General features: G+C 37.6%; 1 protein-coding gene across 1 annotated transcript; it reads left to right on the forward strand.

The window, feature by feature from the left end:
• The first annotated feature begins 779 nt into the window (after positions 1-779).
• Positions 780-25477, forward strand: LOC115918557. Its single transcript, XM_030982885.1, has 10 exons — positions 780-887; positions 2610-2832; positions 12374-12559; positions 14818-14929; positions 16716-16895; positions 21391-21547; positions 22025-22191; positions 22624-22760; positions 23140-23306; positions 24579-25477. Exons 1-10 carry the CDS (start codon positions 864-866, stop codon positions 25146-25148), a joined length of 1923 nt encoding a protein of 640 aa, XP_030838745.1. The 5' UTR covers positions 780-863; the 3' UTR covers positions 25149-25477.
• The last annotated feature ends 1277 nt before the right edge of the window (positions 25478-26754 follow it).

The following is a 26754-nucleotide window of genomic DNA, read 5'->3' on the forward strand; positions in this document are numbered from 1 at the left end:
GTACCGGCCGCTCTGAATAAACTTTAAGCCAATCGATTTGCTATAAATTTGACCAATATCAAGGTTTTCGTACACGGATAGTTAATTCCTTGGCTATCTGTACAAGCTAGTGCTAATTGATGAAGATAATATCCACAATTTTAACCCAAGGACAAACTCTTATCAATTAAAAACTTCTTTATATAATCAATCTATGAATACCAATTAATAACCTAAGAGATGGCATTATTTTAACATCGCTTGATACTCTAATGGACGGTGCTAAAATTAGAACCCGAACCGTAAATGGGGGAACCAGACAACTTTAAAATAGAGCCCTCCGCGGTGGAACTTCGCAAAATTACTCAATCTACATAATTAACACATATTCAAGACACTTCACATGTATATATATTGTAGTTATGTGAACCATAACCATTTTCGAGCCATTTCTGGTGACGGACGAATGTGGAAGACGGCATTTATTTGTTTGGCAAAATAAATCAAGCTTTTCTATCTGTAAACTGATCAATAATGACTGAAAATCTACATTAAACTTGTGCGTTTGTTTATTGCCTCAATTCCTCATCACTTATCAGATCATGGAGACGATGCTATTTTTTGGCGTCGTGCTTATTGGATGTTTTACAATATGCAGCGGATCAGTTTCAAGCACATCGCGATTTTGTGTGATCGCAAATCGAGTCGGGAGCAGTGGGGTTGGGAGCCAACGCCTGCTTGCTTTCAGATCAAATGCTGCAGCTTCTCCAGTTTCCGTGGAAGTGAGCTACGGAGATATGGACCCCTCCGCGGCTGGTTGGAGCCCCTGGAAGACTATTGGAGCTCCGTTGGCCAGTCCGCCGCTCTCCAATCCTGTGTGTGAAATGACAGAACAAAATCAAACCCAGGTTTGTCTCTTTTATTACCTGATGAATGGGGGGGGGGGGGGGTCACAAGTTAAGGAGAGGGTAATATAATTATGAAAGTGACATCACCTTCTTCCTCTACTCCTCCTCCTTCTTCTTTGTCTTCTTCCCTTCTCCATTTTCCCTTTCTTCCTTTTCTTATATTTTCTTCTTCTTCTTCTGCTTCTCCTTCAAGTTCTCCTTTTTCTTTCGAATTTAGCGCTAATAACGAGAACACAAATTTAAATAAAAGTTTATACAAAATTAATATAAACAAAAAAATGGGAAAGAACTTATCTCACGTACAATTAATTAAAGCAATAATGACATGTTCATTCTTGAACTGATTTTTAGATATCGTGTGAATTCTAATTTGAAATGTGCAACTCAAAACAGTTTTTACATTGATTTAAAGCCCCACTGTCCTACTTGTAGCTACTTGCTCCCTCTATATAGAAAACTTCCCCAATCGGTGCCTGTTGGTCCCCCATGATCCTCTATTTCTAATGTTAGTTGAGAGCTGAGTTGATGAGATAGCCACCTGTCAGTGACCTCGCTGTGTGGTCTAATTCCTCCTAGCCACCCCGAGTTTTAAGACTTCTAAAAATACACGTCTATATTGAAATAGTATGATTTCCTGATCGTTCCCGATCTTTTTTGGACGACAAAATTAAACTGACTATTCTTTTTTAATATCATGATTATAAATATTTGACGCACAAGTAAATAATGCCTATTTATTAATCTATATCTGAATTATATATGTTTAGGGAGCAAAACAAGTTGTTTTGATCCTTGATTAGGTCAGCATTTTCAAGTTCACTGCTCCCGACCAATTCCAAGATTTGTGTAAAATCATCTCAGACTGTATCAAGCAGTAAGGCCATCGAAAGCTTGAATCACATAAAACATCAAGTAAAGGTACACTGTTGGCCATATTAATGGTGGAATAATTATTTTGACCCTTATTTATGAAATGATTTTTACAATGATTTATTCCTAATAGATCTAGATAAAAGTATACATTCTAAGATTTCATTGAATAATAATTTGTGAGTGTTTGTTTTGCGTGACTGCTAAAGCATGTGTATGCTACTATGCTAATCAACTAGGGGACCTACGTCCTTAAGTCATAATTGACAGTAATGAGGATTAATGCCTCATAAAAGGACACTAATATAGCTGATCGACACGGTTTTTATTCTGGGGCCTAACAGGAACAAGGACATTGCTTAGCCACTGAATAATGACTGTACGCAGCGGGGGCTAGGGTACGTCGCCGCCCCCACAAATACCGAAAAACAAAGAAAATGCAATAAATCATCAATAATGCATTGCATTTTTTCCCGGTCCCCAACAGGAAAATTCCTCTGTAGGGCTATGCATTATGGTTCAAGGCATGCCGTCATAGAGGATTTTGTATCGTCATTACTGTTAGTTATGACTAAAGGACGTAGGTCCCGTGGTTGATTAGCATAGTAGTACACACATGCTTTAGCACTCACGCAAAAATAAACACTCGCAAATAATTATTCAATAAAATCTGAGAATGTATACTATTATTTAGATCTATTAGGAAAAAAATCATTGTCAAAATCATTCCATAAATTGGGGTAAAAATAATTATTCCACCTTTACGACCAACAGTGTATATTTTGACAGGATTTCCACCCATGTCTTGATCAGGTACTAAAATGCCCTCGCACTATTATCATTATAATGTAGATCTTTGTGCAAGCATCTGATGGGCAGGTCTACTCGGTTATTCAAGATACCATCAATTTTTTGAACTTCTCCTCGTGGAAGAAAGTTGGTTCCAACTTCATCCCGACCAGCTTGAAAAATCGATCATTGCTCGTCGATTCCGTATCTGCAGTCTGGTATCACAAAGAACGTATGATATTTGCTCGCTCTATCAGTACTTCTTCAATGCTGTATTGGTGTAAAGGTATGTACATTATAAAGAATGGGTAACCTGATAACAATAATGACGATGATGAATGATGATAATAAAAAATAAAAAAATAATGACAATAATACTAATAAATAGACATTGACTTAGTCACGCAGACAAATTGGGTGACATAACACATGTATAAACTCAAAGGGAGATTTGGTCTTTGAGAGAAAAAAACCCTCGTCCTCATTTAGTACTCAAGGATGTAGAAACAGTAGATTTGATTATGCTAACTATTACTCGGTTCAACCCTGTTACCATTAAATTAGTGACAGGAGTTGGCGAAAAACAAAACCGTCGTTCATAAAGTTAAAGTTCCGTTTATGTATTATTATACGAATATGTCGAATCGTTAAGAGCAGCAAGAAAAACGATGTTGACTCGTGAGGAGAAAATGTGCAGATGAGAATTGTAAGAACTAAGAGGTATTCTCCGAATCTGACCATGAGACGAAAAGGCTAGATTCACGACCCGACCAAGCATTATGTTTTGCAAGCGGCTTGGATGGGCCTGTGATGAGGATAACGAGTAGAAGGAGCGTTAATCCTAACCAGAGCACTTGTGGTCAGATGTTTATATTTTGGCGAAAGCAAAGAGAAGTGGAAGAAAGTTGTGTAGTAATGAGATCGACAGATCGAGAGAGAGAGAATGTTGAAACACTACACTCATTTGGAGATTTGCTACACTAGGCCGATCACTTAAAAACACGGAGTCAATGAGAAATTCGGACTTTGAAAAAAAATCCCAGCTAGCTCCATCATATTATACGTAAATTAATCAAGTAGAAACCATAATGGCAGATTGTGTAGTCTTCACCTTAAAACGGGCCACGACTAGGTGCCCTCTTCTAATAAAAAAATGAACCCCTTTACATTTGCACAGTAGCAACAATATGACAACTTTCTGGCATAAAGCTATATGACTATTTTTCTATAGGCCTATCTATGAAAATCTATACCACAAAAAGACAGTAAATCTTCACCACTTAATCTAACGTACTGTAAATAACATTTAAAAAACCTACCCAAATCTGGTTATATAAGGTACTCTTTTTATTTTTAAATAATTTTTTTCATTTGCCACAAATTTACAAACATATATTCAAGATAATTCAAATTTATAACATGAATAAAATTTACTACTCAAGATACAAATATTTGTTGAACTGTCGAGTTAACAGAAGACATACATATTTTCAATAATGGATTTCTGATATTCATGAACAACAAAGATGGAAGAAACAATATAAAAGAGACATATTATATTTTGATTATTAGGCTATATACAACTACTTTGTTGTGACCACTGCTCATGATTAAAACAAAAATAGAAATACACAATTCAGAAGAAAAAATCTTTTTATATGAACAAATTCCTGAATTAAAACCATTTTCTTTTTTTGACCTTATCACTTATCACAGTTCGAATCTGCAATACACTTTTCATTTTTGAAATAATTTATAATCGAAACTCTAAAATTATCAAAGTCGGGCTATGTTTTCTTTATTTTGCACGTATACACCATCAGTTGCCCCACAATCGGTATTAAATTCAATGCATTACTATTTGAACCTCTTAAACCAAATAATTTATCTTGTAAAATAAAATGAAAATATTATTCTATTTCCGGTTCTAGTATAAATCCAGTGTTCCAACCTATTCCAAATATGTTTAACATGCGTACAATCACATAGCAGATGTATAACTGTCTCGCTCTGTCATTACAAAATGTACATTCTTCTCCTGGGACTATATTAATTTTAAAGAGTAAATCATTCGTATATAATATTTGCTGCAAAACCTAAAACTGAAACCATCGTAAGCCGACATCAATGGTACAATTAAATCTAATGGAATAATATGTCTTCCAACTCTTGTTATTCAGGTCGAAAAGGCATTTCCATTTAAGATTTTTTTTTTTTTTAATTCACCTCTCCTTCTCTTTAATAAATTTGCATAGATATGTGAACATCCATTTTATTGTGTTGTTTTTTTAATTTAATTTTTAACTATAATTCAAACATTTTGAACCACAAAATAAACACCTAAACTATAAACAAGACCAAATAATAATACGTTTCATAACCAATGCCATTGTATCTGGTGAAAGGGGTTGTGGCACCCTGTTAAAAAAGTACATTGCTAAACCCTTCTCTAATTGCATCGCATAACCCACGATTTTCATTTTCATACAAGATAGAATGTTACGAGTTTGTCATATTGATTTGAATGAGACAGGTGTGAATATTTGCTCTACATTTCTATGCCAGTTCGAAATACCGGGAGAGAATAAGTAAGAAATCAATATTATTGCTGTGTACGTTGAACCTGTTGTGGTGGGTTTTTGTTGTTTCTTGTTACAGATAATGAACGAGCTTTCGAGTACTTGTGAGGCAGTAACATTCAATTGAATCTTATGGGACGATTCTGCATTTAATAATGAATGATACCTTGTCCTCACTAGAGAATACTTTACAAAACGACTGTCGAGAAGTTGAGTTCTCTCGATTTTTATTTTTACTTTAAAGTTAATACTGAATTGCTTGGTCGCCAGTGCTGAACGTGATGACTCTATTTATTTCAATTATCGAATCATTATTGGTTCTTTCGTAAGAAAGCGTTTTGTACTGATACAGCGCTCTTTGATGATATATAGAGAAAGATATGAGATCATATAGATTGGTTTCTCTTTTATTCTGTGAAGCATAAGTAAAATTGTAAAATGTCAAGTAAGGGATCAGGTATTGCAAATCTGAATATGAAAGTTAGAAACGGGTGTATTGAAACTAACATGCCATTGAAGCTAACTGCAGCTATAGACACCGCTTATCGTTATTCATATTAAAGATGCATAAAAAACACAAAATATAAGTGTATGCAAGGTATTCTGTTCTCTACACAGATTGATGCACGTGTAATACGTACATGGATATTTGATTGTATTATGTAATCAATATATCGGGGTAAAAAAAGTATCAATCGGCAATCTATATGACACAAATCAAGATAATATTTTTGTACCAATCTTCTGCTTGTGTTATATATGTATGGAACTTATGTGTTTCGTATATTGTTGTTGCTTTTGGTTGGATGCCAAAAACTGATGTTGAGTACTTACCGTATCTATTACATAATCTGCTTTAAAAAAAACAGATTTACATATAGTGAGATATAAGATCATTTTAATAAACCTTTTCATTATTATTGTGGTTGCGTATGAGAAGAAATTACAAATCTTCTTAAACAAGGCTTAAATCATGTACCTTCGGGACGAAGGGACGAAGAGAATTTGGTTCTTATCAAAAAAGAATATTGTTGTCTTTTTAAAATTTAAAAAAATACAAAAATACAAAAATTAAAAATTATGCCAATGGCTGACCTAAAAAAGGTGACCTTACCCCCCCCCCCTCCCCCCAACGGAACAAAATGCCAATTTCTAGACCAAACAAAAAAGGTTTCCTCTTATCCCCCCCCCCCCCCCGCTTATTCAGCGGCTGGCTGAGTTGTTGCGATTTTTTTGGGACCCCCCCCCCCCCAAAAAAAAAGTGTCCTCTTACCCCCCCCCCCTTCCGCTTATTCAGCGGGTGGCTGAGTCGTTGCGATTTTTTGGGACCCCCCCCCCCCCCCCAAAAAAAAAAAAAAAAAAAAAAAAAAAAAAAAAAAAAAAAGTGTCCCCCCCCCCGAATATTCAGCGGCTGGCTGAGTCGTTGCGAAATTTTTGGTCCGATTTTAACCTCCCCCCCTTGAAAAAATCCTGCGTACGCCACTGGATGTGAGGCCTTGGAAGGACAAGAAATCATATAGTTTTATTTTTCTTCAATTCCCAGAGGACAATTACTCCCCGAAGAATATAAAAACAATTTACTATCAGGATGGACTTCCCCTTTAATCGTCTGGGGATAATTTTCTTGGGGGGGGGGGGGGGGTCGTTCACGGGGATAGTTGTCCCTAAGTGGTAGTTTTTCTTGGGGTAATTTTCCGGGGGTGATTGTCTAGGGGTAATTGTCCTGAAACTGGTATATACGTATTGCGAAAAAAAAGAGTATATAGTTCACGAACAGCTTAATTGCACGAACGATGTTGTCGAATCACTTTTTGTAGAATTGATAAACCATAATGGTAAATATCAATTGGTGTCATATATGGACCCTACACCCTAAAGTCTAATTTGAATCTTGTTATGACATGTTCACAAATCTTTGTTAATTATTAATAATGGGGGACTGAAATATTGATATAATGATATATATATACTTCCCAGAATACGTCACAAGAGTTCATAGAAATACTTATGTTTGTACTGAGACTACCATGGAATAACTACGTAATTTGAAACTAAATTGAAGGCAATTAAATTTTGCTTTTCTTCATACAAATAATAAATACAAAAATAATGCAAAAAATAAAGTCTACATTTAAGCAAACGTTTATAACATGTTTTTTTCATTTTGATGTTTGTTTTGTAATCCCCATTTGAATTATTCCTATTCTACAGGTCTAAACGTAAACCTATATACGAATATAGATATTTATCAAAGCACTGTCCCGCCCCAGACTGTAGAGCAAATTTGAATTTACAGAAGGTCAAAATGAAGTTCTTTGTCGTCAAAATATCCAAACACCATTATAGAGCACATGATCGTGATAATGCTAACAATCTCTCTTTTTCCCCAAATCGGGTAGATAAATCATTAATTACCAAAGAACAGCCGTTAGCAAATCAGTGTAAATTTCCTTTATATTTTTGAAAAATCATAGAACCGAATATTATGGAAATGTGCTTTGGATAATATGTTACCTTTTTAGTGGCGTGGTATATTTTATTTGAGATCTCTCTTTATTAATCTATGTTTCAAAGAATAGTGTCACCATTATTTTTTCCTGTTTTTATCGATCAATCACCCAACAAACTTAATAATGTCAATAAATATTGATAAGTGATTGTCGAGGAGGTATTGTCCTGAAACATGTATATATGTATCGCGAAAAAATTAGTATATAGTTCACGAACAGCTTATTTGTACGAACGATGTTGTTGAATCAATTTTTGTAGAATTAGTAAACACTAATGGTAAATATCAATTGGTGTCATATATGGACCCTACACCCTAAAGTCTAATTTGAATTATTTTATAACATGTCTACAAATCTTAGTTCAAAATCCACTCTTTGCCAATAAAGACTACTTTTTAATAAGGGACTTAAATATTAATTTAATGTTACGTACTTCCCCGAATACGTTTCAAGAGTTTATAGAAAAACTTATGTTTGTACTAAGATTACCAATGGATAACCACGTAATTTGAAACTATAATTGAAAGGCAATTACATTTCGCCTCTCATCATAAAACAATAAATACAACAATAATGCAAAGAATAAAGTCTACATTTATGTGAATGTTTATAACATGTTATTCATGTTGGTGTTCGTTTTATAATCCCTATTTAAATTATGACTATGTTACACGTATAAACGTAGACCCAAGACGAATATAGATAGTTATCAAGGCATTGTCCCGCACCAGACTATAGGGCAAATGTAATTGTACACAAGATCAAAATGAAGTTCTTTGTCGTCAAACTGTCCAGACATCACTATAGAGCACGTGATTGTGATAATGCTAACAATATCTCTTTTCTTCCCAAATCGCGTAGATGAATCATTAATTACCAAAGAACAGCCGTTAACAAATCAGTGTAAATTTCCTTTATATATTTGGAAAATATGTTACCTAATATTATGGAAATGTGCTTTGGATAATATGTTACCTATAGTGGCGTGATGTGTTTCATTTGAGACCTCTCTTTATTCATCTTTGCAGGCGCGTACGCAGGATTTTTTTTCAAGGAGGGGGGGGGGGGGGGGGGGTTGTAAGAGGACACATTTTTTTTTTTTTGGTCTCAAAAATTTGAAAATTTGACATTTTGCTCCGTTTGGGGGGGGGGGGGGTAAGGTCACCCTTTTTAGGTCAGCCATGGGAATATTTTTTTTTTATAATTATTTTTAAAAAAAATATTTGAAAAAAACATAGAACCGAATATTATGGAAATGTGATTTGGAAAATATGTTACCTTTTTAGTGGCGTGATATGTTTCATTTGAGATCTCTCTTTATTATCTATGTTTCAAAGAATAGTGTCACCATCATTTTCCCTGTTTTTATCGATCACCCAACAAGCTGAATGTAAATAATTATTAATAAGTGATTGTCCAGGAGGTATTTTCATGAAACAGGTATTTATGTATCGCGAAAAAGGGAGTATATAGTTCACGAACAGCTTATTTGTACAACGATGTTGTTAAATGACTTTTTGTAATTGGTGTCATAAAGCCCCCCATCCCCTCTCAAGTATTATTTGAATCATGTTATAACATGTTTATAAAAATTAGTTCATAATCCACTCTTTGCCAATAAAGACTCCTTTTTTAATGAAGGACTTAAAAATTGATTTAAAGCTAAAGACCAGTTATGGTCATGCAATTGCATAGTAAAAGAAACGTTGTGAAATCGATCAGAAAAGGTTGATCATCTAGCAGTAGATGTACTGCAAGGTTCTGGAATCATCAAAATTATAAGAATTTTGGCCAAGTCTTCATAAAGTTAGAAGCACTGTACACAGAAAGATGTATATGGGACTACACACACGTGCGCGACACGTGCATATGTATCTCTCAACAGTATATAGATATACTAATTTACCAAATATATCAATTAGTAGGCGGTTTCCCGTCAAAATTGTTATCGTCATGTAATATTCAAAACATATTCTTTCACATGATTGGAAATAAGAGCTTCCATTTCATTTTTTGAGATTGGGGCGTTTCCAATACTGGTCTTTACCTTTAATGATATGTACTTCTCAGAATACGACTCCAGAGTTTATAGAAATATTTATTTATTTACAATGAAAAACCACGTAATGAGAAACTATAATTGAATGCAAATACATTTTGCTTTTCTTCATAAAAATAATAAATACAAAAATAATGCAAAGAATAGAGTCTACATTTATGCTAACGTTTATAACATGTTTTTCATGTTGGTGTTCGTTTTATAATCCCCATTTAAGTTATTTCTATTCTACAACTCTAAACGTAAGCACAAGACGAATATAGAAAGTTATCAAAGCATAATTGTCCCGCACCAGACTATAGGGCAAATTTGATTGTACACAAGGTCAAAATGAAGTTCTTTCTCGTCAAAATATCCAGACACCGTAAAACTAGACGAGGGCGTCACCTCGTGTTTCAATACGAATACCGGAGTAAAACAAGGGTGTGTCATTAGCCCGACATTATTTAATATGTTTTTAAATGATGTTGTAGATATTTTTGATACCTCAGTTAGTGAACCAGTAACGCTACATGACAAGGACTTGAACTGCATAATGTATGCAGACGATCTAGCAATTATTTCTAGATCCCCTCAAGGAATGCAATACTGTTTAGATAAATTCACTCAATATTGTAACTCTTGGATGTTGAATGTTAATGTCACCAAAACTAAAATAATGATATGTAATAAGTCAGGCAGGTTGAATGATAAGAGTGATTTTGAAATAAACGGGGAAAAACTTACCTCGGTAAAGGAAATGAAATATTTAGGCATTGTTTTTAGTAATAATGGATCGTTCAAAATGGCGACAAGGGACTTAGCGGATAAGGCCAGGAGAGCATTATTTAAACTTTATAAATCTTTCGGCAATTATACGCCCAGTATTAAAACCTTATTACACCTGTTTGATGCAACTGTACAACCAATTTTGCTTTATGGATACGAAATTTGGGGTGCTAGTGCAATAGACATGAAGAAAATTCTTCAAATAGAAACAGGGAAAACAGGACTGTATTATAAAAACGATTTTGAGAAAGTACACATTCAGTGTTGTAAAAATATCTTAGGGGTAAACCGCAAATGCAGCAATTTAGCAGTTTCAGCTGAAATTGGAAGGCATCCTCAACTTATTCAAATTGCAATAAACATGCTCAATTATTGGATACGAATACGGAGTTTGGATGAAAATGGCCTTGTCTATAAATCTTTTGAAGAAAACAAAAAATTAGTAAATAACGAACAAAGCTGTTGGTTAATGTCAATTCGGGATATCTTTAGTTCACTAAATATTTGTAATAATGGAAATGAGACCGTATTGGACCCTGAAAATATACAAATTTCTCATAAAGATTTTGTCGAGTTATGTAAACTCTGTTTGGAAAGGAGATTTGATGAACAATTAAAACTAGACTTATTTGATGATAGGGATACCCGTAAAGGAAATAAACTCAGAACCCTCAGACAATTTAAAAACTCAATCAAGCAAGAAAAGTATTTATCTCATATACCAAATATAAATTTAAGAAAAAATATCACCAAACTACGTCTAAGCGCGCACAACTTACCCATAGAAACAGGAAGGTATAAAAGGCCAGAAAAAACTCCCCCGAATCTACGATTCTGTGAAGACTGTAATATGAATCTTGTAGGAGATGAATTCCATATAATTATGAAATGTGACAAGTATAAAGATTTACGAGTAGATTTTATAGAAACAATTAGTAATCTGGAAGAAAATGTTTGTAATTTGGATGGTCAAGAAAAATTCATATTTATAATGAGATTAGACAATGAAGTTGTAATAGATAGTTTTTCTTTGTTCACCAAAAACATAATTGCAATGAGGGGTATTTTTTAGATACTATATGTTAAAACAAAGTAGTCGTGTACAATCTTATGCTTTTGTTTTAGTTCTCATTTACATATTTCGTATTGCATGACTTATTGTTTATTTAGAAAGGTGTTGTAAATGTTTTATATTATGTTTTATATATCGATTGTTGCATTACATTGTAAAGTGATTATAACTATGTCTATAAACAGAATATTGATGTACATCAATGATGTTTAATAAATACAATACAATACATGTTAATACGGGAGTAGAATAACAGGACAGTGGTCTTGGCTAATCCCTCACATCCACTTATTCACAGTGTTACACAAATCTTTTTCATATGTATCATTTGTGTATTGTATTATTTTATTAAGTACTTGGCATCACATGTGCCTGGTTAGCTAAAAGCGAACCGAATTACTGTATTCCTCGGTTCTCTGCTCCCAGCCTAACTGATTGGGGATGTGCAGGTGGACAACTACACTGGGGTTTTCCCATACTCTTATACGAATAGTGCAGCAAGTTCTTAACGTTCAAAGGTGTTGACTCCCCTCTACGAGGGACCTTCATTGAACGTCCTATCAGAAGGACAGAATGTTTTGTACTGTAACGTAGTCTGCATATATGAAACAGGGGCAGGGGCACGTTAACACAACTCTCTAGCCTCAGTCGTCCGCCTGGGCTGAATTTGAACAATACTCATGATCTTTCAAAAGACAGACAGAGGATTTTACCTGCTTAACCAACTCGCCTCCTCCGATTTTCTGTTCTTGTAAAACAGATTGTACTGTTTATTTCTGCATACATTGTAGTTTTTAACAGATGTGAAATAAATGTATTTGAATTTTGAATTTAAATAGGCACTCCAACCAACTGTACTTGGGGTCTTGTATCCGGTACTACGCTCCTTGGAACAGACGCTACGCTGATCAAGAATCCTTTCACGGCCAAGTACGAAGGATTCATGATATCTCAAAAAGGGAGGATATACCGGACATGGCAGCACGCCAGTGGCAACAGCTTTGCAGGCTGGAAAGAAATGGCTTGTTAGAACTTCTTTTTTTTATTCCGAATTATTTAGCCCGGGGGGGGGGGGGGGGGGGGACATTGTTGTACACACATGCATCCAAACAAAATGTGTTAAAAGGGTGGTTTGTAGTCGTTAAGGCGTGTGATGCATTTATGGCGTCAAATGTTTGCAAAAGGATGTTTGTTGAGTTTTTTTAAATTGCATTTTAGGTACCCTCTTTGGGCTAAAGGTTTAATTGAGAAAGACCTTAACGTTTAGGGGATACTTGTACATTGAATGTTCAAGGGGGTGAGGTGAAACGTGTTTAGGGGGTAAATTTTGACGAGAACAATTGCGGGAATGGGTGAAAAGGTGTGAATTTGACCAATGCAAATGGGTAAAAACTCGTTCAGTGGGGTTTTGGAAAAGCAGTGGATACGCACATGTGTACAATTGATTCTAACTGCCTCCCCCCCCCCCTCCGAATTATATTGTAATTCTCACTCTCATTACTTTGTATGAATGTTCACCAGGCTTCATTGTGGCTAAATTATGGAACGGATGATAGGTACACCATGTATCGCTAATTATGTTTTTCAATAATGATTTTATGCTTACTTCGTGAAGAGAGTTTTTGACAAGCCATAACATTACTAAAGGCTTGTCTGACCTATTAACAACTAATGTATGCAGAGTGGAATAAACCCTTATAGCTGCTGTTATGCATAGCAGGTGGATTAAATGTACATAAGTTAGAAGCGCATTGCTGTAAATCGGTCTATTAAAAGCCATACTGTACTAGAACCACTACCGCAAAGACCTCTCTAGTGCAATCTCAGGTCAGCTGTAGCAGTATGGTCCCGTCACTCGCTGATTCCTGGCTGCGCCATTGGTTCTCGCGTCGCGTCATCTGTCTGCGAAGTGGAAGTTAAGCCCCTTTCACACCGGATCTGCGTAGAGTTGCGTCGTGTAGCGGACCGAGTACGCCGAGATTAGGCTGCGTATTCATGAAAAAAGTTGGCGTACGATTGCGTATGGTTATGTACCCTGGGCATTACCACTGCTTACCTACGCCGTATGGGATTGGCGTACCTCCGCGTACGATTGCGTATGACAGGCGTAGGGTTGCTTACGTTTACGTAGGCCTGGCGTAAAGGGTACGTACAATGTAGGTGCAAATATAGGATCTAGGACGCATTTATACACTTTAACTGCTTAGTCGGACTGATGTAGGGTAGCGGTCGATTGCGTAGGCATAGCGTACAGTAGTATAATGTTGCGTAGTGGTGCGTAGACTCGCGTACAAAATGCGTACTTTCTGCGTCTACCGTGTGAGTCAAAAAAAGTTTACACCTAGAAAATTGCTAATTATTTTTAAAATCATCTATGTGCAGTAAATTATTATACATCTTATGAAAAAGTGTTTTATCCCAAATCATTTGGTACAATTTTTGTGTGGTATGTGTTCACGCTTGGATGAAGAGGAGACATTGTTTGCGAGAGTGCAAAAATCGACTTGCGCCAAAGTGATGCGTACAGTATGTATTATGTAAGGATTAGCGGAGTGAGAGAATGAATTGAATGTATCAAATGAAATGCATTGCATATGCTTTTTGCAGAAGCAAAGTCGCACACACATACACGCACAATTGTTCCTTGATATTTGATATGTGTGGCATGATTAATTTTGTTAGGGATGTAATTTAGATCTGCAAAGACCGAATTAATACCCAAATCTCAATTGTTTAATTCAAATATCACATACGCAACTTTGGCGCAAGTCGATTTTTGCACTCTCGCAAACAATGCCTCCTGTTCATCCAAGCGTAAACGTAAACCACACAAAGATAAAACCAAACGATTTGGCATAAAACACTTTTTCATAAGATGGATAATAATTTACTGTTCATTGATGATTTAAAAAAAAATTACCAATTTTATAGGTGTAAACTTTTTTGACTCACACTGTAGTGTCTACGCCGAAAGTACGCGATTTTGTTGCGTCCATCCCGCGTACTGCTTTGCGTCCCTCAGGGTAAAGTTACATAGGCCAGCGTTATGCAGCGTACACTCGGCGTAGTCGGCACGTAACTCTACATATGGCCAGGTGTCAAAGGGCCTTTAGGTATTAGCATTCAACTCCCTGGTATAATGTAATTTTTAAGCACTGTTGGAAAGTTGACCATGAGATGGCGCTGTGCAATAAACAGTATGCTAGGGCTGTAAGTTCATTAGTTCAATATAACTTTAAACAAGAACGTCAACCACCCCCGCCCCTTTCCTCTTTTCTTTCAGCTGCACCTCACTTCTCTGTTGTCTCGAGACCTGTCGCTCAAGTAATGGGCTACAACGGTTTTAACGGCAAGATCATGGTAGGGGGGATCGGAGTGGACAACTTCGTACACAGGTGGGTATGCCGCAAAAACAAAGAGAACTCACACCTTAATAGTAAACTAAGAATGCCTGATATTTTTTTGTACACAACAAATAAGTACTCTTTGGCGATATTTATACCATGGGTGATTACGTGCAATTTGTCCTGTCACTTGAAGCAGCACCACGTTTAACGTTCTGCACTGTTCTCTGACTGTTTAACGATCAAATCCGACCAGCTCATAAAACACAAGTGCTCTATATTTACCTTAGAGTTTGCTATGTACTTTCACTTACTGGTGACTATATAGGATTGGTATTAGAAGCAGATATTCTTATTGCAGTGTAGTAACCAATTTTTACCCCTCTAAGGACCCTTTTCTGCGTCAATGTACCATTCCATGAAAATTTGTTGCAAAGCTGGGGATCGCATATTTTCTCATTGATACACGTCTGTATAAACTCCCATTTACACACACACACACTAGCATTTTTTAAATATTTTTAAAAAGTAATTTTGTTTCATCGCTCCAAATGTGTAACACAAACAAAAACATACAATTTATTAAAATAAACGTTTTCAATAATTGATTGCTTATACATAAACATCATCAAACAAAAACCCATTTGCAGTAAATATAACTTAGCAACAAAGTAAACTTATAAGTAACTTAACATACTATATATGTCAATTGTAAATGTTATTCACTTATAAAAAAATATATCAAATCTGGAGGTTATGTTATCGGAACAATGCCTGCTCCTCTCTGCCCCCCTCCCTCACTCAAACACACCCACTCTCCCATCCACACATACACACACACACACACACGCACACACACAATATATATATATATATATATACTCAATAAGTAAGTTAACTAGGCCGCAAAATAGAGTTACACTTTTAACAAGCTCACGGTGGAGAGGGAAACAAATCTTAAATTACCACTAAGCTGCTCCAACTTTAAGAAATGTGATCCCAGCTTTTCCATTCTAATGGCTATTTTCTTTTCCTCATCCCTATACTTAAAAATGCTTTTCTTCATCTTTTCTTAAGTAGGTACTTCACATACTTCACCATGAAAATTATAGCATACACACACACACTCACACACACACGCACACACACCTCCTCCCATATTAGTTAAACCTCCTTACATTACATTGCTTTTATTCTTCCTTTTTGTTTAAGTTGAATTCAAAATCTTACATTATTTATTTTGTAAGTGCATGCTGTGATGTGATTGTACTATGTAGAACGTACTATATGTTAGTTAATATCACAGTAATATTGACTGCTATGAAAAACATAGTTGTTTTTATACGCTCAAGGGGAGGTTACATGATCGTGTTATCGCCCCCAAGGCGTGCCGAGGGGTGATAGCACGGTCATGTAACCTCCCCGAGAACCTATAAAAACAAATATGCCTCGAAAATTAAAGCAGTCATTATAACTTTTATATACCGAAAAGGGTCATAGAATACATGTGCGACTTTCCAATCATGGTAATCACGTTTGTATACACTATTGAGACCACTCAAGTTTGTGTGCTAAAATTCTTCCCATTGAGATTGCACGCATATACATAAAATGCCAAAACCTTTTGAAAAGTGCCCTAGGGCTTTTTTCAAAAGATTGTTGACCGGTTTTGGCATTTTTTTCTCAAAAGACTATTGACCGGTTTTGGTATTTTATGGGAATGGCTAAAATCACGATTCCAATTTCAACCAATCAGATGGCTGGATTTCTAAAGTGAGGAATATATCAAATTTTATTGTTATTAACTCTATTTTCTGTGTGTGATTGCGATTATCAGGTGCCTCCAGCTTACCTGTGACACAGTGGATAATCCTTGGAGTTACTGCACGTGGGGAAACTGGCATCAGACTGGGGGGGAAATTCCATTTGACAATGGAGGGATGCACAACAACTTGGTCATGAGCAGGAATGTACACTTTGGAGTCGAGATCTTTGCAGTCCACGAAACAAATGGGCAGTGAGTAAATCCAGAGACCGACGATTCTCTCATTTATAGGCCGCGATATAGAAATAGATAGTAATCAAATATTAAGGCGAGGTGTCAAAAATATCGATACCAGCAGGCTGCCGCCTCACGTATTGGCGCATCGAGGCTGCAATTACGGCCGGAGCCTGGCTGGGGCAATTATTTTTCACTTATTAGCCCAGCCGGCTTGCGCCAGGCTGGGATCTGAGGCTCGGTTTCCATTCGAAAGGCGGCAGCCGGCGCATGCTTTTGAATGCCATTTCCTACCGCCAGCGGTAGCCGGCTGAGCTAATTTAAAAAATGCAACCAGGACGCACAAGTGCAGTTAGCTGCCGCTGGCTGGTATATTTATTTTTGACGCCTCGCGGGTAATGGTATAGTAATAATGACTGCTTTGAGAGACATAGTTGTTTTTCATACGCTCAAGAAGAGGTTACATCGGTGCTATTGCACGAGGCGTGCCAAGGGTAATTGAGACACTACATGGACACCTGCACAGCACCTAGTTCAGTACGAGAATACACCCGGCGGCGCGGTGGCCTGTACTTATAGCGAAGAAGAAGAATGTATAATTCGCGCCATTGCGCGCGAACACATCACACCAATGGCATACACCCGGTACCCTACAACACAGTGGAACATTCTAAGAAATTGAAAATTTATCTACAAAATAGACCTCTTGAATCATCTGAGACGTAACTTACCCTATTCTGATGACTTCAATGAATGTCAATATAACAATGGCTGAGTTTCATTCCAAAAATAAAACTAGTTTGCAATTAGAAATAGTCCATTTCTCGATAATTTCACAAAATATATTTGCCGCCGCATTCAATATGGCGTCATTGACAGCTGATTGGCTAGTTTGGGAGTGACGTCGAACGAGCTAGATTTTTGCTGCAGTGATCCAGCGAACGAAAATGAGACAATCGGAGCAATATGGCAGACAGTTTAGCTTCAGCTAGTTTTTATTCGCGGCGAAGCGATGAAAAAATATGTCGACTTGCGCCGCCCCACAGCGCTATATAAAATACATAGGTCTAGACTCTTTATGACTGTGAGCAGCAAAGTATAGCCATACAAATCTAACAATTTATTGATTGAAATGAATATTGTAGATAAACTTACCTCACTTGTTATCTTTCCACTGTCTATGGTCCAACGCCAATACTTATAATTAGCTTCCAATAATGCCGAATGATTTCGGCAACAAACATTGCTCAGAACCGTGAACGTTTCAATTCAGTTAATGCATAAATGTAATAAAGTCGATGCGCGCGGATTTGAATTTTCTAACGCTTTAATTTAAGCGTCGTTGACTTGTAGTTTGGCCTAAAAACACACTGACATTTCGCGAAACCTACTTTGCTATGGCTATTTAATGGGCAAGTGGGGCAGTAGCCAAAAAATACTATCAATCGTGTCAAAAGTACTGTACAAAAGTACTATACCACCCCTAACTCACGGCAATGAAGTAAAGATAAATCTACCATTGATCATGTGACCTTGTTTACACCAATCAGATTGCAAGATTCTTAGAATGCGGGATATAATATAGTATTAATGACTGCTTTGAGAGAAATAGTTGTTTTATTACGCTCAAGGGAAGGTTAGAATTGTGCTATTCCCCGAGGCTTGCCGAGGGGAATAGCCCAATTGTAACCTTCCCGAGAGCGTATGAAAACAACTATTTCTCGAATATTAAAGCAGTCATTAATACTTTTATATGCCGAAAAAAAATAGACTAAAAAATGAAAAATTAAAAATTTTATCATTTTTGTCGAAGACGGGATTCGAACTCTTGCGTACAACAAGAGGTGTACCGAAAACCAACGCTTAGACCACTCGGCTATGGCCCGCCGTTAACATGCTTGGCAGTTTTTTCCAATATATACATTAAAATGGATTGAAACCGGCTTCGCGTGTGATGAATGCTTCGCAAAAGCTCCATATACGGACTCTTCTTTTACTTTTGCAATGCATATTGGCACGAACTTAGATCAAGATCTATCGGCAGATGTTGTTTTTTTGTTTTTGGAAGTTTATTTTCGTCTTCATGTCAACAATGCAAGATAAAATTGTCGGTAAGATCGATCGAGATTCAATTGTATTGAAATTACCGACCAATCCTTCGCACACATACGGCATCCTCCATCGCTCAAACCATTTTTTAACATGTAAACCTATGGGGTAACCATGGAGGCTGACCAACTTTTTTTAGTAACCATGGTTATTAAAAATATTGAAATGTTTTATGCATGGTTACCGAGAATTTTACAGGAACAGTTGAAGTTTATGAATGCAATTCGACCAATCAGATGGCTGGATTTCTTAAGTGAGGTATATAAAGCACATTATATCCCTCATGTATAGTTGTTTGCATTGCGATAGTACAGAGCACGAAAAAGGTATAGATAATTACTATTTACCTGAGATAGGTCTTTTTGTAAAGTATTTTTTTGCTGCTGCCCCACTTGCGCGACTTGTGCATTAAATAAGCATAGCAAAGTAGGTTACGCGAAATGTCAAAGTCAATGTCAATGTCAAATGAGCGCGCATCGACTGTATTACATGTACGCATGTTGTGCTTTGAAAAGCTAGCTGAAGCTAAACTGTCTGCAAAATCGGTTGTTTTAATTATGTAAAATTCACTTTAAATATACCTTATTGCCGATGTGGGATATAAAACAAATATTAACCTCCTTTACTCGGGCAATGGATACAGACTTCCTAAAGGCCGGCTCACACTATGACGAATAGAGGGGGTACCGCAAGCTACGTTAAACTACGAATTTCAATATTAAATTTCCCGCCAATCATCGTGTGTTGCCTTCAATTGTCGCTGACGAATCCGCTAGCGACCGCAGGCGGCCGAGATTATCAATCGCGTCCGTCGGCAAATTTATATCAAGTTAAACATTTTGTGGCGGCAAAGAAATTCGTTGTGATTCCGTTCAGATTCCGTTGGATACCACAACCCTCATTCCCTTGACGTTTCCATGCCGTGCGATTCCGTCTCTAGTCGTTTTGCGATCGTCACAATTTCGTTGGTATTCGTTGTCAACGACCAACGAACCCTGATGACATATTGCGGCAAGTAACGAAGTTGTAACAACCTTGGTGCGACGATGGATTGCGAATTTTCGCCGGAGGGTGACGGGTGATGACTGTTGATGGCAGGTCGTTTGCAGCATTGCTACAGTGGTCTGCGATGGTCCACGATTTTAAAATTTTAGTGCAATTTTTCACGTTTTGTGACGTCAGTTTGTTTTCAATAGACTGTCCGGCACGATGCAATTTTGAGGTTGATACCGACCCAACGTCAGCCAGCCAATCCTTTGCCAGCCGTCTGACCTCGTTCCTTGTTGCGGGCAAATTTTCAGCATGTTGACAATTTTGCCGACAGCAAAAAAATTCGTGATTCCGTTCAGATTACGTTGGAGACCGCCAATCTCAATTCCTTGACGTTTCCATGCCGTGCAATTCCGTGTCTAGTCGTTTTTATTCGTCATAATTCGTTGGTAGTCGTTGTCTTTGTCATTGTCAACGACCATCGACAGCAAAACAACGGCAAGTGACGTCACATCTCGAACCCTGGCGACACATTGCGCGGCAAGTAACGAAATTGGTGCGACGATGGATTGCGAAATTGGCCGGAGGGTGACGGTTGGTGACTGTTGATGGTGGGTCGTTTGCGAGTACCTGCGGAATTGCAACGGTGGTCTGTGATGGGCTACGATTTTGCAACGATTTCTCCGTCGAGACATCGTCATTCACCGCCCAGACAACGTACGATTTTGGTCGCTAGACTCCGTCTGCAAATCTTGCTTTTTCCACCTTTTGCCGTCGTTTTACTGCCAAAATTGTGTGATTTTCACGTTCGTCGCCTTTCGTGGGGTCTTTGCCGCTACTATGTGAGCCGGCCTTAGGAGGTACCTCACTGAGCGGCGAGTGTTTGCGAACGTAGCGAATTTGGGGTTGCACCATGGTTCGTAAAAGGTTGCAAATGGTTCGTTTAACGTTGCAATAAAGATCGAAACAGTTTTCATTGTCGCAAACAGTTTTTCTTGTCGCAAACACTTTCGCAAACATTCGCTCAAATGTTGCTAATTGTCGCTGAGCATCGCTAAAAGTCGCTAAATATCGCAAAAGCAAACTCTGAAAAGTTAGCGAATCCAAATCGCAACGTTCGTAAAAGACCCGAACATTCACAAATAGTGGCAAAGGATTAGGAAATAATTTCTAATCTTCGCAAAAACTGTTGCTCACATTTGCTTACAGTCGTTAATAGTCGCCAACTGCCAAGATTCGCAACGTTCGTAACCATTCGCCGCTCAGTGAGATACCCCCCTTTGGGGTAGTGGTAGTGTAACGCGACCATCCGACTGGACTCGATGACCCCATGATTTGAAGTAAGCCCAATACAAATCAATCATAATTTGAAGTTCGTCATGAGAAATCATGATTGTTTGTCTTTATTTTGTAGATTATGGCAAACTTGGCAGCCAGCGAGAGATACGTCCTGGAATGTCTGGAGAAAGATTCCACAAAACCTGACTGGGGCAGCGTTCACCAATAACCCTTTCCTCCTTCTCAACGAAGCTGGCTGGTGGATAGCATATGGTCTCAATTACAAAAATCAGGTGATTATTTCATTATGCAAGATTATGATAGTGATCATGGGAAATTAATTAGCGTTGGTTACATTATAGTCTGTTCTCGTTACAAGAGAGGACCACTTGTACAATATCTGCTCTTGCGACAATTGCTACTCGTTAATTTGTAATGATACCAATATTAATCCTGGACCCAAAAGCTAATCCTAATTCATACCCTAAAGTCAAATTGCAACTTTACCCTCACCCTTAACCTTTGACGAAATGAAGCCCGATGGGATTGTTGCAGGAGTTTACCTAACAGAGGGCCATGTGGTAGTCAACATTGTATCTCTGGGGCACATCTTGGCTCATGGTATGACAAACTTCTTAAAAATCTTAGAGTGAATGGAAAATGAAATCCGGATTGGTACCTATTTAAGGAGGTGAATGAAGCTGATACCTTCAAACCTTTGGAGAGTTTCTCTCCTCGATCTTTGAATTCACTCTGACCATTCCTTGCAGGTTGTTCCGGTTGAGGCTTTACGTTCCATGGACATCAGTTCGAAGAAGGTAGCCTGGACCCAAAACCTGGTCGTGTCCTGGATCATCTCTAACGACCAGGCTTCCAATATGGACTGGATTGGTGTCTACCCCAAGGGAGCAAACGACGATCAGTACCTAGACTACAGGTAGGTCTGAAAGCTCTTACTAGACGGTTAGTTTCTTGGCAGAAACTCTTGTCCGTCGCTGTGCGTAGCAGTGCGTGCACTGTGATACTAGACTGACAGAATACTGCCTATATAGGCTCTGCAATTTAGCTTCTCCGGCCGAGGCCAGAGACTGACAGAGCAAGGCTCTGCTCAAGGCAAATTTTGTGTGGTTCCTTTCATAAAGGGGATAACTTGAAAAATAATCCATCTTGGGGTAAATTTTCCAATTTCTGGAGTTTTTTTTCCTTTTTTCTTGATTGGTCCCATTGAACTGGTTTCCCTGTTTTGGGGTTTTCCTCTTTTTTATTGAGTTTTCCTCTTTCCTGGAGTGGTCTTTTTATACAGGTTTCACTCTTCGCGAGTTTTCGTGAGCGATCTTTATCTACAGGTTTCTTTATCATTATTCTCCAGGTATGTCCAGGGTGGCCTGAATCCTGGAAAGAGCGCAGTGTACATAGGGAATGTGTCCATTTCCTCATTCGTTCCCAATGGGGCTTATCAGGTTCGCTACCTGGTGAACAGTCAATTCATCAGCATTATGGAAATGGGTACGTTAAAAGCTCGTTTGTATGAGGCTTTTCCCCATATTCTTTGTTTATGACATTGCAAGTTTGTCTTTTTCTTGAACACACCTGTTTAAAAAGATTCCCCTTTTATTAACATAATATTATTACATATAATGACGATCACGCATAAATTACATGAGGATTCAATAAGTGTTTTACATACCTACGGAAAACAAGGGATATTTTTGTTGAATATATATACAAGACGGATAGAGAAAAGTGAAGGAATGACATCACCATTTCACTAACTTTCATTAAGCATTCGTACATTTGTCTTTTTATACAAACCAGAAGAACATATTAAGAACATATTTCATGCCAATTTCCACATTGATACCCAAACTATTCTTGTCTTGATCAGATGTGACCTTCTACAACGAATCCGGCGAGTCACATATGTTGCAACTTTTCCGAGGTATATACACCGGTCTGGAGGCTTCTACGGATAACATTGATGCATGTATAAATGAGGGTCTAGAGACCATAGAGATGTTTGAGGAGTGCTTCCATGCGTTCAAGATGGGAAAGGTAATTACTAACGACTGTTCACTCAGTTTTTGGTACATCATACCTTCAATAGAATTGCAAAACAATTACTGTAGAGGTGTCGTGGACGAGTGGATATGTCACCGGACTGTGGTTTACAAGGTCCGCGGTTCAAGTCCCACCACAGCACTAATGTCCTTTCTCAAGACATTGATCTACATTTGGCACTCTCCACCCAGGTGTTAAATGGGTACCCGGTAGGATGCGAAAGCTAATCTGCTTAGATAGATTAGCAAGTGTGCGCTTGTAAAAATGACGCCTGGCTGGAACGCTCCAAAGGAAGTGGAGAATGTGCGTTCATTGTGTGCGGGTAAGCCTAAATCCGATGACCGGGGTAATAATATGATCGCAGGGCCCTCAGGGAGAACAACATGAATACTGATGAGGCTACCCAGGGTAATCAAGACATATTATTATTATTATTATTATTATTATTAAAGGGTACGTGACCCAAAAAGATCGAGCCCAACGCATGACATCTGCAATTGCAACAAAAGAATTGACCCAATGTCATTTTTTTAAGAGTGGAAAATGTATACCTGAATAAAATGACATAAAGCTCATCAACTTTAGTAGGGCGTTTTGATTCTACGGTTATCTGTGAGGCGATGTTGTTTTAGCAACGAGCCCCTTTCACACCGGGACATATGTAGAGTTGCGTAGAGTTGCGTATCGACTACGCCGAGCGTACGCTGCCGTACGCTGGCATACGTGCCTATACGCTGAGGGACGCAAAGGGTACGCGAGATGGACGCAACAAATTATACATGTTTAATTTTTCGCGTACTTTCGGCGGCGTAGACACTATAGTCGCAGAAAGTCAACGCAACACTACGCATACACTAATTTACACCATGCCTACACAATAGTACGCTACCTTGCGCCTGTCCGACGAAGCATTAGAAAGCGTATAAAGGCGTTTTAGATCGTACCTGCGCACTTACGTACCCTTAACGCCAGGCCTACGTAAACGTACGTCAGCCTAAACATAACCTACGCCGAAGGAAAATTATTTTTCATGAATGCGCAGCCTCGGCGTACTCTGTACGCAATACTTCGCAACTCTACGCAAATCCAGTGTGAAAGGGGCATTAGGCACCAGGAAATGTTTCCATGGCGGCTGAATTCCCATACATCCAGTTGTGTGGTTGACGAGAGAAGCCATCCATATGATTTTTGTTTTTATCATTATTCTTTCTTTTTTTTCTTTTTTTGTATGTTCATATGTTTATGTTTTTGATATTATTTTCCTAGGTATTCCAAGGTCTACAACTTCTCGGCACAGCCCTTGAAGATGTTGCCCAGACTCTGACAAAATGTAATCTTATTTCGATCGCTAAGAAACTCCTAGGCTATATCACAGATCTCTTGGAGTGCATGGAGGGTAATTGTGTTAAGTTCGTCATCGACGTTATAGAGGAGCTTCGGATTCTGTATTTGAATAGGTATGAAATATACGGGGATATCAGGGGTGCCGAAAATAGCTTTAAGCAAAAAGCTTATCAGCAAGGAGGACTTTGTATCGGAAGATTTGTCAAGGCTTGCTTTCTGGTACACGACTCCCTGATGTCTAATGGTAGTTGGGGGGAAGTTAAACTGAATGGCACCATTAGTGGAGAAGGGGTAAAGATGATTAGGACCGGTAGAATGAATGGGGTGACTGGCACTAAGGCTGGTAGCAAGGAGGTTGTGAAGATGACTGGGAACAATAGTAGGAATGCTTTGAAGCTTATTGCCAACGGTAGAAGTGAGAACATGAAGCTGATCGAATCCGGTAGTAAGATTGGGGTGAAGCTGATTAAAACTGGTAGAAAGAAGGGTTAAATTGATTGAAAGTGGCAGAAAGGAAGGAGTGTGATAGGTGTCATTGTCGGACCTCTCATAAGATGAAAATGAGATGATGTCTTTTTTCGGGGGGGGGGGTGGGTGAGTGGGAATTACAAGGTTCAGCCTTTGGTCTATTGCTCTTTATATCAGTAGCATCAGTAATATGACACATGCTTTTGTAATTGTGTATTTTATGGAAGAGATCATAGAAGTAAATGTAAAAACCATGTATTTTGATAATTTGCTCTGAAATGCTGTGTGCCGTAAAAGTGTCCTACTGCAATGATGTTTTTCGTGTTTCTGTATAAAGTAATATTTTTGACTCATAGAATGTTTTGCAAGCAAGGATGTACGTTTTTAGAGGAATGAGGTGCAAAATAAAGCAATTTTCTTAGGTCCTCAGATGTATTGCAGTCTAGAGTATCAATTGGATGTAGGGCAGGGCAGATGATTTCCCTCACTTATAATGGATATTCATGTAACTTTGCGTCCAATAGAGCAACAACAAAATCTTTATCATATCATGTCGTAAAAAAGAGGGAGTAAATTGATAAACACTGTAACACTGGTAGAAAGAACTGGGTGAATATGATTGAAACTGGTAGTAAGGAGAGGTTGAATGTGAAGTGGTAGAAAGCAGGGGTAACTTGATTCTTATAACGCAATGTAGTAAGACTTATTTACTCAGTATTTAAATAACATGTGCCTTTTTTGTTAGCCGCATACCAATTATCCCTCTATGTATCCCTCTTAATCTCCTGATGAAAGTCATTTTTTGCCATCGAATTTCTATTGTTTTTTGCCTGTTTATATTATCATATTTTGTTCTCGCTGTATTCATAAGTTACAGAGCTGCATGCACTTCAAGCGCAGACTTACGCTGCAGCTCTTTTGCATTTGCTATGTCAATCATTCCCAACATTTTGTTGCATAAGATGTGTTATTCATTGTGATATGAAAACAAAAAATATTACCACTATGTAAAAAAGTGTTAATCTTGTAACTTATTATTATTGTACGAAAAATGCAAAAGTCAATAAATCAAATCATATTAAATCAAATTAAAGAAAGGGGTGAATCTGATTGAAACTGGTAGAAAGAAGGGGTTAATTGATTGAAACCGGTAGAAAAGTAGTGGTGAAATTGTTTGATACTACTTTTTAATCATGTGTTTTACTCCCACCTCTCCTTCCCAGTCCTAATAGAATGATAAATACCACTGATCACACCACAATAATAGTTGTGTATAATTTGTGTTAGGTAAAACCTATGTTACAGTACTGTTCTCTTTATACTGAAGTTTCCAATATTGTCCCCAAGGCTTATTTCTATTTTTAAAGTGTTATCTTACATATTGTACTTTTATGAAAATATACTCAGTTGCAATATATGATACATATCTGGTGTGTAGTAGAGCATGTATGCTTTTTATATTATTGCATTGTTCTAGCTATTAAGGAAATCATGACTTATGTTCGTAGAGATAATAGAAATAAATATGATTATGTTATTCCTTGATAATATAGAATAAATAATTCCGCTTTTAAAGTTATGCTTTGTGGGTGTTTTCTTTTAGTTAACAAGAATTTTATTTCTTTCCTAC

The sequence above is a fragment of the Strongylocentrotus purpuratus genome, unplaced genomic scaffold (assembly GCF_000002235.5).
Source record: "Strongylocentrotus purpuratus isolate Spur 01 unplaced genomic scaffold, Spur_5.0 spur5_scaffold_13, whole genome shotgun sequence".
Lineage (NCBI taxonomy): Eukaryota > Metazoa > Echinodermata > Echinoidea > Camarodonta > Strongylocentrotidae > Strongylocentrotus > Strongylocentrotus purpuratus.

Bases quoted from the DNA above. Each gene is read 5' to 3' on its own strand.
- LOC115918557 (XM_030982885.1), top strand. From the start codon at position 864: ATGACAGAACAAAATCAAACCCAG. The intron at 21,548-22,024 runs GTGATTATTTCA...CATTCCTTGCAG, and splicing joins GTCTCAATTACAAAAATCAG to GTTGTTCCGGTTGAGGCTTT. The intron at 22,192-22,623 runs GTAGGTCTGAAA...ATTATTCTCCAG, and splicing joins GATCAGTACCTAGACTACAG to GTATGTCCAGGGTGGCCTGA.